Genomic DNA, 17089 nt, shown 5'->3' with positions numbered 1-17089 from the left:
TCCTTGAAGACACCCTTGTTTCCTGACTCAAGGTTTCTTTCCTCATATCACCTTAAAAAATGTTCTTGACTTGTTGCCTCAGACTTGCTCATTAAGGATAAACATTAGAGATAAATAGTAATCTCAATTTTAAACTATTTTATTTTTCTATAAAAGCTGCATTGAGACAAGATCTATTGTTAAATGTGTTATACAAATGAATTAAATTGAATTGACAGATTGAGAACTACAGTATGGAAGTAGATAAACAAAGCTAGAAAAAGAGCTCAGTGTCATAATCATTGAGACTAATATTGATTTCCTAATTAACTGATTAGAAATCCAAATTTAAATGATTTACTATGTTACTGCTGATACTGTATCTGAGTGTTTTCTCTCTTTTATACCTTTCTGATAAAAATGTTCAGTTTAGGAATTCCTACTTTTTTTTTTCAGCAAGAACATTATAATATTTTGCATATGCACCTGTAGGGGGCAGCAGCTGCTTGTTTTTGAGAAGGATTCATGAAACGATGAAACCTAACAGCTGAAGTGGGTTTATGCAAATTCACCCTGTTATTAAAAACAGCCTCTTGCAGTTTGAAGTTTGTGTCATACGACTGAATCAAAGAGCATGATGATGGGGCTGAGGGTCACTCAGTACTACATCTTTGTTATAATGTTAACCAAAGGTACCTGAGACTTCTGTACTGTTTATTTCTTCCCTCAGAATATCTTGACTGTGTTGATGATGATCTTTGTTACATGTCCTGTTATCATTTATCTGGTATATCCTATGTTTATTAAAGAATTCATTAACATTTTGTTTTAAACTCTGTAATGTTTTATTGAAGTGTTAAATATGTTTCTGCAGCATTCAGACTCACTAAAGGCCAAGTGACACCATTTCTGTTCCCCATAATAGCTGTACCTCTATTAATAGCTAATAATAATAGCTGAACAGCTTCAGGCATGTTCATATTCACCTTCTCATAACAGAAAGCAGGAAATTTGCAGACATGAGAATCATTTCTGTGTTAATGTAATTCTCTAGAGTGCAGCCTACACATGACTAATAACGACATAAAGGATCGTTTATCTAATTATCATCATTTTCATGGATTATGGTGGAGATTCAGATTCATTTAAGGGAACTGGAAATAGATCAGTTTTCAATCTGACCTTCACAGGAAGCGTTAATTACATCACAACACGTTCATATCATTATTAATAATAACAAACAGCTGAATTATTTTCCACATTAAATTGATATGGAGATGAAACGGGGTGTGAGTGTGATTAACAGCTGCAGAGCTGCACTCAACACAGCAATGTTTTGTCTGAAACACATGATGTTTTTATATCTCTAGTGGGTGTGTCATGCAAACCAAATCCTGTGTTTGAACCATTTATGCTGAAACATTCAGCCCAACAACATAGCAGCAGTTTGTGTTCATTTACAGCAGCAGGAAACATTTTAATTCTTTGAGATGGGAGTAGGCAGAGTTTTGTGTTACTTTACTCTAGCAATCCTCATTCAATGTTAGTATTATTTGTAAATTGATTAAAATATTTTTTCATTTATTAACATTTAGAAAATGTTAATTCCTACCATTGAATATTCTTTTATTTCAGATTCCTGCAGTCAGACACTGAGAGTCTGATCCAGTGATCATCAAACCTGATCATTCTCATAAACTGATCTGCACAGCCTCTGGATTTAACTTTGGTGGCTCTTGGATGGATTGGATCAGACAGGCACCTGGAAAAGGGCTGGAATGGGTTGCAACTATTGAGGGTGATAGTGATAGGAAGTTTTACTCCAGCGCTGTTCAGGGTCGCTTCACCATCTCCAGAGACAACAGTAAGATGCAGGTGTATCTGCAGATGAACAACATGAGGACAGAAGACACTGCAGTTTATTACTGCGCCCGTCACACACAGTGATACTTCCCCTTAGACATCAGTACAAAAACACAGACTTACTATAGACACATGACAAACCCACATTTTCAGATTCATGGAGGTGAAAGAACCAAAATGTTTACAGTGTCTCTGACTTACATGTTACCACTTGCTGACTTTTACTGGACTGTTCTGAACATTGTCTGGACATTTACACTGATGTAAGATTAATTAATACATTTTTTAATTCTTCCAGTAAACATATAACACAACACACACAACAGTGTGACTTTCCTACACACTTTCAGGAGTCTGTGTAATGAGATCCAGTCAGTAGAAAAGTTTCACAGTGTGACAGAGTGAAAACTATGGAAACAGTTTAAAATCAGAGGATGAAAGTCATTTACATACTAAATGTAACTTACAGATTCAGTGTTAAATAAATACAAACTAATTTAAACACCAGGGAACATTTTTCACTGTGATTATTGACACCTGTAGAAGACCAGCATAACAATATGCAAATGAATATGTAAAATGTTCCCCTTACAGCTACATATAGAGAAATATCAGCCACGGTCACTGTGGGCTCTGGAGAGTTTAGCACTGCTTTTAGTTATACGATGTTCCTTCCAGTTCTGCTGCTGCTGGCAGCTTCATCCTGTGAGTTTCACTTCACTAATGATCTCAGAGCTGCTAGTAAATTCCTGCAGTTATAACCTACTGTACATAGATTTTTGACTGGAATTGTGACATGTCTTTTTTTCAGATGTGGAATGTGCAGTAGAGCTCACTCAGGACACCTCAGTGATGTTAAAGCCTGGAGATTCTTTAATCCTCAGCTGTAAAGTATCCGGTTACTCACTTACTGATAACAGCTATGCCACAGCTTGGATTCGACAACCTGCAGGGAAAACTCTGGAATGGATAAACCACATTTGGGGGGGTGGAAGTATAGGTTATAAAGAGTCTCTTAAAAGCAAGTTCAGTGTTTCCAAAGATGCCTCCAGCAGCACGGTGACACTGAGAGGACAGAACATGCAGACTGAAGACACAGCTGTGTATTACTGCGCTCGTGTAACACACAGTGACACAACAAGCTGCAGTGCTGCACAAAAACCTCATCACAATTCACTTCTTTAATTAAAAATAATACATTTTACTGAGTTACTAATCCCTACATTTCAAAGACTTCATAGATCATTTAAAAACTTATCAAACAATTAGGCACGGAAGTCAAAGTGACCACTAGGGGATGACCCAGAAACAAGCTTCAATTCAACTTTAAAGCATCAAATCCTCCAAAAACACGAAAAAACCTATTTACCTAGTAAAGTTTATACTCAATATTTTTTTAAGCCCACACACAAAGCACAATATGATTCACAGCCTTCATACAATTAGAAAAAAATTTTGGACAAAACTGACCTAGGTGGCGCTAGACCGGTTTTTCCCTTACCTTTAGACGCGTCTCTTTCTTCACTGGGGTAATATATTCCAACACAAATAATCCACAAAAATCCACACAGGTCCAAGGAATTGAAATCTGTAAGCCTTTTAATCCAAAACGCTCTGGTCGCGCCGCAGATATTCCGTTAGTGTTCTGAAAACTGGAAACAGAAGTGCGCCATCATCTCGTTTTGCCGCTCTAACTCCTAATTGGGATATTCAAAAATTCAAAGTCTACGTCATATTTATAGCCCAGGTCCTAACGAATCAAATAAGCCCTCATTTGAGCCAATCGGTGCTTGTATGGCAGAGATAGACGGCTGAGAAGCCAATGGTGGCATGACCTCATTTTTTGGGAACCCGCCTTTGACTGACAATTACTCCTTCCAATAGCAATGAAATGGGCTGGGACCTATACAGCCGTTTAGCCAATAAGGAGACGATTCCAACGGTATGCGACATGCCGTATGTTCTTTGCCTGCGTCTGCGTGAACTGGATGCGCAGAAGAATTCTTGCGTAATCCCTGACCTTTTGTCCCTCTATTTTGTCCCTCTATACCCTCCCTCCATAGTGGTCATGGACGCTCCATATTTACATTATGATTTCTTTACGTATTTGACTGGAGGTAAATCAGCTCTAGGACAATGATTGTGATGACTAGTTGGGACTATATACTGTACTATTCATGCTTTTATTCCTCCTGATTGTGATGCCAGCTGCAGGAACACTACAGGTCGATGGTTCATTTCCTGAATTTAGAAACACAGAGTCTGTTCAGCAGCAGAGAATCTGACGAGAGAACAAACTGAAATGTAGATGTTTACTGCAGCATCACTACTACAAACTCTTGGAATTAAACATCACCTGTAGGGGGCAGCAGCTGCTTGTTTTCAAGAAGGATTCATAAAACTATGAAATCTAACAGCTGAAGTGTGTTTATACAAATTCACCCTGTTATAATACAAAAACATCCTCTTGCTCACCCGAAGTTCAGATTCAGACATGTTCATATTCCGGTTCTTTAAATGACTCTGTAAATAAACTGCAGCTCATTTTCCCCGTCTGCATCTGCAGGTTTTATGTGTTCAGGAGTCCAGAAGAGAACAAATGTCTGTGCTCTTATTAATAGAGAACAAAACTACTGGAATTAGAGGTGTAAGGATATATATACTGTAACTAATCATATAATCATTCAGTATCACGAGACAATAATCAGGGTAATGTATTCAGTCACTTGGTCATCATTAGGAAGTGTTTTATTGGGTCAGAGTGCAGGCTCCAGAGTCCATCCCAGGAACACTGAGCGTACATTCTGGTCATGTTACACATTCACACACTCATTCACACCGAGGGGCAATTTAGAGAAGACAGCAGCTTGCACAGAGAACTAAAAAGACAGAAGGTAAATGAAATGCTGGTGGGTCTGAGGAAACAGCAATCTGTTTTCTCCCCGAGTCGAGAGGCCAGTGATGCTGCAGTGAAAGCCAGCTACCTAATTGCCAGCGAAATCGCATTAGCATGAAAACCGTACTGTTAGGGGGAGTTTGTTAAAAAATGATGGTTGATATTACAGAGCACTTGAATAGACTTACCAAATTATTGCAAGGACGCAAAAGGTTGTAACCGTATTATGACAGCATATATGAATTCAAGTTAAAGCTCACGTTATGGGAGACACAGATGCCAAGTGGTGACCCTGCTCATTTTCCCTGTCTAAGAGATGTGTGCGCAGCAAGCATTAATCCTGACATGAGACAGTACAAATACAAGCTTTCAGGGTTGCTGAGGGAGTTTGAGAACCGATTTCAGGTCTTTAACGAACTCGAGATAGAATTCGCAGTTTTTCGCTCACCATTCACAGTCAGAGCTTCCGGTGTGCTCGTTGATATGCAACTTGAAATACTGTAACTGATTTGCAGTATGATGAAAAGTTGAAGGATAAATTTGCCTCTGTGGGCTTGGACACATTTTATCAGTATCTCCTGCCAGGCTATCCTGAATTAAAAGCACTGGATGCAAAAATGTTGTGCATGTTTGGGACTACCTACCTTTGTTAGCAAGTTTTTTCAGTAATGAACATTAATAAAACGAAGTTTTAAAGCTCAAAGCTCACGGCTTTAGATACGGCATTAGAACAGGTATACATTAACATGCCATGATCAGTAATTAGAGTATAACTGATTTTAAAATACAATGTTGTTTTAAGTAGCAAATAATTTTGAGTCAGGCAAGCCTTCCTTAAAAGAAGAAAACCATTACAAAAAGTAATAAGAATGAGAACCTTAGAGTACCTTATCTTCAGGTTTTATTAGTAAAAGGAATGTCTCATTGTGTTTTGTGTGTGTGTGTGTGTGTGTGTGTGAGTTCAATCGGGGAAGCCGCATGGGGTTATCTGGTCTTTGTGTAGGATCCAGACATTCTGGAGCCAGTTGTGGGTGTAGCCCTCAATAAAACCGTAAAACTGAGTGGTCATCGGTTAATTGAGGAGTAGATGTTGAAATTTAGGGTGCCTGGGACATGAAATCTAAAATGACCGGTACCAGACGCTACACATATATATATCTAAGATATAATAAAAAGTAGTATAAAATAATAAAACTAGTCTTTAGCCGGTCTTCAAATTAGATTATAAAATCTCAGATGAACAAGAACACATGGCATTTTACACCATTTCATTATTTATTTAACAAAAATGAAGCTAATATGGAGAAGCCAGGTGCTGCTAATAAAATGCCATTGAATAATTGATCATTAGCAAATGTGACTTATAATATCTCAATACTGTAAAAACTGAAGTTTTGTCAGTTTCCTTTTCTGGAGCATTCAGGTGTGTGTTAAAATAACAGCAAGAATGAAGGACGTCACCAGTTATCTTAGAGAATCTGTCCATCAATCTGGAAAGTGTTATACGGTCATTTTTAAAGAATTTGAATTACTATAGAATTCAATACTGTGTACTTTCTATTTAACATGACATCATTACATCACACAAACAAGTGTTTTATGTCTTGTGTAATATGCTTATTAGCATGAACTACTTATCATTCGTAAATACAAACAGTTCAAAAAGAAAAACTCCAATCATTCCTTATGTTCACGATGTTTATAAAATAGTTGACTTTATAAACCAACAGATCCTCCATCAGATGAATCTCCTGCTCATGATTTAAATACGTTTCAGATACATTCTCCTCCCATCATCAGCAGATAAACAAATCCAAGTGTCAGAGCTGGATCTCACTCTATTTATATGATGTGATGGTGTCTGTTAAACTTTGGAGAACAGAGAAGACTCCAGTCCAAACAACACACACCATGTTCTCTACATCTCTACTGCTCCTGCTGGCAGCTGCTTCTTGTGAGTGCTTTATCAAATTTATTCATTTACTAGATGAAGAATAAAGGTGCAGCATATATTGTGTGAGATATCACCATGTGTTTTCCTCCACAGATGTGCATGGTGAGGAACTGACTCAGCCTGCTTCCATGACAGTCCAGCCAGGCCAGAGTCTCTCCATCCAGTGCAAGGTTTCATATTCACTTACGAGCTATGGTACAGCTTTCATTAGACAACCTGCAGGAAAAGCTCTGGAGTGGGTCACACTTATGGGTTATGATGGTAAAACGTACTACAGTGAGAAACTGAAAAGCAGGTTTCAGGTTACCAGAGACACGTCCAGCAGCACAGTGACATTAACAGGACAGAACATGCAGACCGAAGACACAGCTGTGTATTACTGCGCTCGTGAACCACAGTGAGACGAATAAACAACATCACTGTACAAAAACTCCTCATTCAGTGTTCACAATAACAGGACACAGCACTGATCTATACGAGTCTCAAAAAATGTAAAATAAATAATAATAAATAAATAGATTGAAGTCAGTTCATATTTTAAATAATGTAATTGTAATTGTAATAATTGTAATAGATTTTAAACCGTAATGAAAAAAAATGTAAGATTACTGCACATGATAAACACTGTAATAATTACATCACTAAGAAGAAAAATTGTAAATGGTGATGAATAAAACACACATTGATTCATTGTTGATTATTTTTCTGTAACAAAACCTCCCCAAGTGTTTTATTCCTTACTTTCTGTCACTGAGCTTTACTCCTTCTCAATACAGGAGCAGGAGAAAGCCGTCTGTGTGAAATAAACCATCACCACGTAACCATTCCTACATTTAGGTTTCCTAATGTGTTCCTTAGATGAGTGAGGTGTCTTCTAAAAATGATTCGATTTGGTTCCCTTTCTGATAGAGAAACATTCTGTTGTAAAGATTTACATAGTACCTTATCATCCACTCATCTATCCAGTGAGCAGCGTGTGGTTGTGGGTTGAACATTTTCTTTGCTTTAAAAATATGTATGCAATAATATTGCTTGTGTGTTAAAAGATACAATGTGCTGAGTATGTTTATATGGAGGCTTTCTTGAAAAAAAAAAGTCAACCCTCAGTGCTCAGAAGGATACCGCTGACAGTAATCTGTAAAGGGAAACCCTAACACTCGTGAGGGAGGGACTTAGATAGTAAGATGATATTGCAAGCTTGTGCTGTTTGAAAGGAATGTATACCTTAAAGTATACAACTGGTCACTGACCACAGAGTTACCGGTTTGGGGAATAGGAATGGGAAGGAATGTTGGTTTTAAAGTCAATAAGAATTGATATTGAAATATTGAATATTGGCGAAAGGATTGGAAACGTATAAAAGCTTGTCTTGAATTACATTGTGTGTGCATTCTATTGTAGACAGGCTCAGTGCATGTTATACTCTGTGTGCATCATTGAATAAATGCAAGCTTACACTTGCAGAGTGTCTCTTTGTTTGTTATAATCTTTGCATTTTAATGACTTTTATTTATTCTAATACTGTTTGATTATTTGAAGGAGATTTTATTTGTAATTTTCTTTTATTTTACTTTGCATATATTACACACATTTATCTGTATTATACTACTTTTAATAAAAAACAAGGCCTCCCATTGTGAGGACCCTGAAAAGACAAAGTCTGACTCCTTCATTTTAGATTTAGATTTAAACATTTACACAATAGATTAGGTAGAAGAACTTGAAGAGGATCCTTTGTTAGAAGAACGAGGTGACTTTGAAGGACACCTGTGTTCATGGTAAGACCAACACTGATAGTGATCTTGTGTTTTCCACACTAACCCGTGCAAACTACGACACATTCCTTAGTGGGATTATGGAAGGGTTTTCTACACAATCCGAAAACATGTGTCACTAAATTACTTCAACAAGCATTTCCTTGTGAGCTGTAAATATTCCCTCAGCAGGAACCTGCACCCCAGAGAAATTTATTATAAACATCATCATCCATTCACACTCAGCACTCAGATCTTCCTCTTTATTCCAATCTCATCTAGCAGTTATTAATATTTATAATATTCCCAATCTTATGTATCACATTTACATTATGATGTCTTTATGTATTTGACTGGAGGTAAATCAGCTCTAGGACAATGATTGTGATGACTAGTTGGGACTATATACTGTACTATTCATGCTTTTATTCCTCCTGATTGTGATGCCAGCCGCAGGAACACTACAGGTCGATGGTTCATTTCCTGAAGTTAGAAAAACAGAGTCTGTTCAGCAGCACAGAATCTGATGAGAGATCAAACTGAAATGTAGATGTTTACTGCAGCATCACTACTACAAACTCCTGGAATTAAAAAATCACCTGTAGGGGGCAGCAGCTGCTTGTTTTCAAGAAGGATTCATTCATGATATCTAACAGCTGAAGTGTGGTTATGCAAATTTACCCTGTTATAATACAAAAACATCCTCTTGTTCACCCGAAGTTATAATAGGAAAGAAGGAATAATACAGCATGTTTCCAGCAGTGTGTTGTGTTTAACACACAGTCTGTTCTCATAGTCTGAGCTTTAATAACTGAAACAACTGAAGGAGGCAGCAGAGCTCAACAAATAAAGTGGAAAAAAAAGTGAATCCACAAACTGCATTCTGTATGAGACTCATTCAGTATCAGTCATTATCAGACAAATATCTACATTTTCTCTTCTTTTTCACTCTTTCCATAATGTGTGATTAGTTATTTGGGTTGTTAAACACAGGTTGGACAAATGAAATAATTTATGTAACTACATCCTCCTGTGGTTGTGAGGTTTCTCAGTAACATGACAAGATGTATTTTATAATGCTGTTATAATGTAAGGTTCTAAATTTAACATAATTGATTAATTATCAATAGAAATAAAGTTTCCTGTTCTAAATGAATAATGATTTCTGTGAGTTTTCTTATAAATTCCCCTGAAAACACCTGATAATGTATAAACTTACTCATTAATACCTGCCACAAGCTTCTTATTGGTTCAAACATCAACTCAAGCTGCAGTGATAGATATCTCTAAAAAATACAGACATGTTTAAAAGATGAGGTTTTCTCATTTTTATTAAAATGTACTGTATATATAAGAATCCACCCCTTTTTGACCCTACTGTAAGATAAGGAGTGTCTCTATGCAAATGTCCTCATCTGTTATAGATTTAAGCAACAAAGACCAAGAGCTTTTACTTCTTCTGCTCGTGAACCACAGTGAGACGAATAAACAACATCCCTGTACAAAAACTCTGTACCCTGTACACTGAAATAAAATTCTTCTCCACCTGCATCAGTAAAAGTTTACTCAACCTTTGGTCCTTATCTGTATCCTGTATATTTAAACTGCAAACACAAGCTTTAAGGCCTGTAATGTTCACTTTTTCTTTATTCACACCATCTAGCCAACAAGGTGAAGATCTAATGACTGTCAGTGTGTCCTAAATACAAGATCATGTTCTCCTGGGATTTACAATAAAGTCATAAACACTGACTGAGTCATTCTACGAAACGGGTGCCATTTCCACTTTGCAATTGTCCACATTTTCATTAAGAACAAACTTTTTTTTTTACTTACAACTTTAAATATTATTTAATATTCCTCCAAAAAAAAAAAACATTTTCCCACCTCAGGCACAAAATTCTTAATAATATTATCAATTTTATTCTGGCAAGGGAGTCTTTTTTTTACCACCCCGTCACGGACAATATGTATGCCATAAGAGTAGTAAAACAAGAAATATATTTTAAAAATCTAATGTTTTCCTAATAGTAAAATGTCCCTTTTTTGGAACCCATCAATAGAAAGTCTGTAATTTTAATTTAAATAATTATTCTTAGTTTTTTTAATCTTGAAATATGAATTTGACATTTCAATGGCCTCATTGTTTTTACTTAAAAAACAAATACACTTAAAAAAAAACAATAAATTTCCATTTATTTGATTAGTCCACACAATAAGAACATCATTCAACATTAATTTATGTAAAATTTATATTCTTTTACATACATTTTTAACAAAATGACCCTGTGACGGGGTGGTAACTGATGTCACGGAGTGGTTCACTGTGAGCGGGTGGTATGGACAAAGTGTGTATCTCTATGGTATGCTTATTTTAAACTTTATAAAACTGGGGAGGGGAAACATTAACATTGGAAATTTAATAGAAAACTTTGGTCATGCTCTGAAAAACTAAAAAAAAAGATCATCATTACAGTGACTGGGAGAGTCGCATCCACACATCGATTTTGGATTTCCATGTGGCAGGATGTCAAAGGCTGTGGTGCATACACTTTACCAGGGCATGCGTTTCATCTGTCTCCATGATGATCCCAGGATAAAGGTCATTGTCATATTTAAGCATGCACCACTTCCCAATGAGATCTCCACTTTCCCAAGAAATTGCTTCTGTTGGCACCTTTTGGTCTGTCATGTTAAAAGTAAAATGATGTGTTGTGAAGCATTGACATCTCAGCTGCTTTTGCATGGAGCACATGCAACTTATTTCCCAATAAAGGATTTCTCCTGGAGTGGATGTGACTACTTGGTAGGTTTTCATTATGGATGGCACTGGTGGAATCTTGCCTGGCATATTTTCATTGCCTGCTCAACAGCTTCAGATGATACATAAAACAACTTAACAGTTGTAGATGTTTATTTATTGATAAAACATGTCAGTGTGACAGGGTGGTAAATCAAATTGAAGGACACACAAATCCTAAAATATTTACAAAAAAATAAGGTTTATTTTGAATAAAAAATATCTTATGTGAAAAGGGACACAAATATAATTCTGAAAATAATATCTTTTCTCAAAAATACAAAAATAGATAATTTATTTGGTGATATTTTAGATGCAAATGTCATGTTGGTCAACATGGACATGTGAAAATGGCTATGTACTAATGCAAAATTATTAAAAAATAGTATGTTATTCTCACGGGTCGCTGTGCTGTGCACGGCACGGAAGTCAAAGTGACCACTAGGGGATGACCCAGAAACAAGCTTCAATTCAACTTTAAAGCATCAAATCCTCCAAAAACACGAAAAAACCTATTTACCTAGTAAAGTTTATACTCTCAATAATTTTTTAAGCCCACACACAAAGCACAATATGATTCACAGCCTTCATACAATTAGAAAAAATTTCGGACAAAACTGACCTAGGTGGCGCTAGACCGGTTTTTCCCTTACCTTTAGACGCATCTCTTTCTTCACTGGGGTAATATATTCCAACACAAATAATCCACAAAAATCCACACAGGTCCAAGGAATTGAAATCTGTAAGCCTTTTAATCCAAAACGCTTTGGTCGCGCCGCAAATATTCCGTTAGTGTTCTGAAAACTGGAAACAGAAGTGCGCCATCATCTCGTTTTGCCGCTCTAACTCCTAATTGGGATATTCAAAAATTCAAAGCCTACGTCATATTTATAGCCCAGGTCCTAACGAATCAAATAAGCCCTCATTTGAGCCAATCGGCGCTTGTATGGCAGAGATAGACGGCTGAGAAGCCAATGGTGGCATGACCTCATTTTTGGGAACCCGCCTTTGACTGACAATTACTCCTTCCAATAGCAATGAAATGGGCTGGACCTATACAGCCGTTTAGCCAATAAGCAGACGATTCCAACGGTATGCGACATGCCTTATGTTCTTTGACTGTGTCTGCGTGAACTGGATGCGCAGAAGAATTCTTGCGTAATCCCTGACCTTTTGTCCCTCTCACAGCTCAGGGTGTCAAGTTACAGGCCTGTTTTCACACCAGAGTGATAGAGAGAGAGTCTAGGCTTGTTTATGGCCTTTCAGACTGAGCCTGCAGCCTTTTATTTCAAAGTTATATAGTAAACAAGTACACAAAAACACTGCACCAGACGACCAGGGCTGTAGAAAAATATTCATATTGAAGCCATTTTTGGGTCTTTTGACTTGAAATTTTTTTTGGTGAAAGCCAAGACATGTGGCTCTGACCCTCAGTTGTTATTTGGTCCCTAACATGTTCCAGAAAAATAAGATTAATCAGTTTATCAGGTAAATGAAAACCTGCATTCAAACCCCTGTAACTTTGTGCCAGTAAGGCCTAGAATCAAACTGCAACTAGTTTCTGAAACTGGGACCAGGCTCACTCCTGTGTGTCAAAGTATGTGGGAGCTGTACCACTTTATGTTGGGTAGGTCATGTAGGCGAAAAAGCTGCAAAAGGCGGGCAATGCTTAAAGGGGTTAAGAATAGTGTTTTTATATATATATATATAAACACATGATGTTTTTATATCTCTAGTGGGTGTGTCATGCAAACCAAATCCTGTGTTTGAACCATTTATGCTGAAACATTCAGCCCAACAACATAGCAGCAGTTTGTGTTCATTTACAGCAGCAGGAATCATTTTAGTTCTTTGAGATGGGACTAGGCAGAGTTTTGTGTTACTTTACTCTAGTAATCTTCATTCAATGTTAGTATTATTTATTACATAATTTATTCCTTTTTTTTTTAAACATTAAATCATACCTTTGAATATTTTTCCTATTTCAGATTCCTGAAGTCTGTGTCTGTGTTGCATCTTCTACTGGTCAATCTCTAATCTTGTCTTAGCTCAGGGCAACGGTAATGCTGTCATTTCCCATACATCTGAAAAGTTCTTATCTTTTAAGCTTAGTGTGCAGTTTGGAAAACAGTTCAGTCACCCTTTGTTATCTTTGCTGTTCCTAATTTCAGGTGTGTGTGTGTGTATTGGTAAAGAATGTTCAATGTTCATTTTTGTAATTCACAACATTTTTCTATTACATGAAATAAAGGATCGTTTATCTAATTATTATCATTTTCATGGATTATGGTGGAGATTCAGATTAATTTGAGGGAACTGGAAATAGATCAGTTTTCAATCTGACCTTCACAGGAAGCGTTAATTACATCACAACACGTTCATATCATTATTAATAATAACAAACAGCTGAATTATTTTGCACATTAAATTGATATGAAGATGAAACGGGGTGTGAGTGTGATTAACAGCTGCAGAGCTGCACTCAACACAGCCTCTCTGTAATGTTTATGCAAATCTGCATCTCCTCTTGTAATATTAGCAGCGTTCTGATCTAGACAGGAAACACTTCTCATTAGTCTTCCTTCAACACAAACATGTTTGCTTCAGCTCCACTGCTGCTGCTGGCTCTCGCCCCCTGTGAGTGTTTGGATTGAAGCTTTATTATTTCATCTGATCCTTTCAGTTCGACATGTCCACCTTTTCTTTTTCTCTTTTTACAGATGTGTTCTGTGCTACTGAGCTCATCCAGCCAGACTCACTGCTTATAAAGCCAGGAGAGACTTTAACCATCACCTGTAAAGTGTCTGGAGCTTCTATCACTGATGGCAGCAGCCACTATGCAACAGCTTGGATTCGACAACCTGCAGGAAAAGCTTTAGAATGGATCAACACCATTTATTATACTGGGGGTATTAATAAGAAAGATTCACTTAAAGAAAAGTTTGTGGTCTCTCAAGACACTTCCAGTAACTCTGTGACCTTACGGGGACAGAACATGCAGACTGAAGACACAGCTGTGTATTACTGTGCTCGTGTAACACACAGTGACACAACAAACTGCAGTGCTGCACAAAAACCTCATCACAATTCACTTCTTTAATTAAATAACAACTACATTTTACTGAGTAACTAATCCCCATATTACAAATATTTCAGCATAGACACCAACACTGGCATTAATAAAATAAATAAATAAAAGTTTACTTAGTAATAATAGTCTCTTTTTATAACTAGATGAAATGAAATGTGTCTGCAAAAGACATTTATTATAAAGAACAACATCCATTCACACTCAGCACTCAGGCTTTAACTCTTCATCCTGAATGAACAAAAACCATCCAAAATCTCCTCAAACTATATCTAATAATTAATGAGAATCCAATGTAATTAAATGTGAAATATGAACATTGTATAATTTGATTGCGTATTTTTTGGTAATGTACAAATAAAAATGAAAAAAGAAACACAAAGTGTTTTATCATCTCACCAAATGATTTTTATTAATGGATCATCAGAAAAACAGGATTAGCTAAAAAATGACAACATCATGAAGGACTGGACACGTTTGTGTTGTTCAGTGATAATCAGTGATCAGAAAGCTTTACGTTCTTCAGGATGTTCCAGTGATCCACAGTGATGGACTAAAAAGACATGAAATCTAATGAGTAAAGAGCAGTGATGAAGCTGACAGCATGAAACACACCCGGAGTTTTACAGGAAGCTTTTTCTCCTCGTCTGTTCCTCTGTGGATGTTTTTATATCTCTAGTGGGTGTGTCATGCAAACCAAATCCTGTGTTTGAACCATTTATGCTGAAACATTCAGCCCAACAACATAGCAGCAGTTTGTGTTCATTTACAGCAGCAGGAATCATTTTAATTCTTTGAGATGGGACTAGGCAGAGTTTTGTGTTACTTTACTCTAACAATCTTCATTCAATGTTAGTATTCTTTATTACATTATTAAAATATTTTTCATTCATTAATTTTTTTTAATGTTAATTCCTACCATTGAATATTCTTCGATTTCAGATTCCTGCAGTCAGACACTGATCGAGTCTGATCCAGTGATCATCAAACCTGATCAGTCTCATAAACTGACCTGCACAGCCTCTGGATTTGAATTTGGTAGCTACCGGATGGCTTGGAATAGACAGGCACCTGGAAAAGGACTGGAATTTGTTGCAAGCATCTACAGTAGTAACATATATTACTCCAGTGCTGTTAAGGGCCGCTTCACCATCTCCAGAGACGACAGTAAGAAGCAGGTGTATCTGCAGATGAACAACATGAGGACAGAAGACACTGCAGTTTATTACTGCGCCCGTGACACACAGTGATACTTCCCCTTAGACATCAGTACAAAAACACAGACTTATAGTCTGAGCTTACATTACTGAAACAACTGAAGGAGGCAGCAGAGCTCAACAAATAAAGTGAAAAAAGTGAATCCACAAACTGCATTCTGTATGAGACTCATTCAGTATCAGTCATTATCAGACAAATATCTACATTTTCTCTTCTTTTTCACTCTTTCCATAATGTGTGATTAGTTATTTGGGTTGTTAAACACAGGTTGGACAAATAAAAACACTATAATTTATGTAACTACATCCTCCTGTGGTTGTGAGGTTTCTCAGTAACATGACAAGATGTATTTTATAATGCTGTTATAATGTAAGGTTCTAAATTAAACAGAATTATAAATGAATAGAAATAAAGGGTCCTGTTCTAGATGAATAAAAATTTCTGTAAGTTTTCTTATTATAGATTCACCTGAAAACACCTGATAGTGTATAACAGGGGTCGGCAACCTTAAACACTCAAAGAGCCATTTGGACCCGTTTCCCACAGAAAAAAAACACAGGGAGCCACAAAACCCTTTTGACATCTAAAATGAAGAGAACACTGCATGTATCATTTTTTACCTTTATGGAAAGTATAGAAAAAACTGTAGTGTGTTGCATTTATGAAATCAATGAACTGCTACCGAGTAAACGAAATTTTATTTCTGCAAGCAAACAAAAATATTTGGAACAGCTTGAACTAACCTTAACAAAAATGACGCTGGGTTGAAGGTAACTTTCAATGTCTAACTGAGTCCTCTTCATATTCATGACATCAAAATTTTACTTGCCAGCTGCAGCAAACCAAAAATGCGTCTGCTTCTGTGTGTCGGATTTACAGTGCTGTAGCAAGTCGGCAGTTATGACGCATATTTTGAGAGACAAACAAATTAAACACGGTTTATTTTAATGTTACAGAGCATCATAATCTTAGAATTTAGAATGACATTTAAAAAAAAACTAACTAACTAAAATAAAATTAATTTAAATTAAATATTTATTTTCCAAATCTACAGGGAGCCGCAGCAGAGGGATGAAAGAGCCACTTGTGGTTCCAGAGCCGCAGGTTGCTGACCCCTGGTGTATAAATCTACTCAATAACACCTGCCTTAAGCTTCTTATTGGTTCAAACATAAACTCAAGCTGCAGTGATAGATATCTCTAAAAAATACAGACATGTTTAAAAGATGAGAAGGTTTTCTCATATAAGAATCCATCCCATTTTGACCCTAAGATAAGGAGTGTCTCTATGCAAATGTCCTTCTCTGTTATAGATTTAAGCAACAAAGACCAAGAGCTTTTACTTCTTCTGCTCCAACACACATCATGATCTCTACATCCCTACTGCTGCTGCTGCTGGCAGCCGTACACTGTAAGTGTTTTTACATTTGACATGTAATACAGTTTTGGTTCCTTAAAGATTTTTGCTTTTACATCATTAAAATAACTTTTCTTTAACAGGTGTTCACAGTGTTGAGCTGATCCAGACCGGATCCACA

At 36.7% G+C, this 17089-nt stretch overlaps 1 protein-coding gene and 1 gene segment (V, D, J or C); both read left to right on the top strand.

The window, feature by feature from the left end:
• Positions 1-2468: 2468 nt before the first annotated feature.
• LOC113640836 (immunoglobulin alpha-2 heavy chain-like) lies at positions 2469-7078 on the top strand (the record flags this gene model as incomplete). The annotated part of the gene is made up of 4 exons (XM_047801131.1): positions 2469-2547; positions 2654-2997; positions 6650-6692; positions 6786-7078. Coding segments are annotated over exons 1-4 (720 nt in total), but the record flags the coding sequence as incomplete, so codon positions are not given.
• A 6720-nt stretch (positions 7079-13798) lies between these two features.
• Positions 13799-14283, top strand: LOC113640842 (the record flags this gene model as incomplete). The annotated part of the segment is given in 2 exon segments: positions 13799-13883; positions 13967-14283. Coding segments are annotated over 2 exon segments (360 nt in total), but the record flags the coding sequence as incomplete, so codon positions are not given.
• Between the last annotated feature and the right edge of the window lie 2806 nt (positions 14284-17089).

Source organism: Tachysurus fulvidraco, chromosome 15, assembly GCF_022655615.1.
Source record: "Tachysurus fulvidraco isolate hzauxx_2018 chromosome 15, HZAU_PFXX_2.0, whole genome shotgun sequence".
Taxonomy (NCBI): Eukaryota; Metazoa; Chordata; class Actinopteri; order Siluriformes; family Bagridae; genus Tachysurus; species Tachysurus fulvidraco.
The sequence above is the reverse complement of the archived record's forward strand: the minus strand, read 5'-3'. Positions and strand labels throughout refer to the sequence as shown.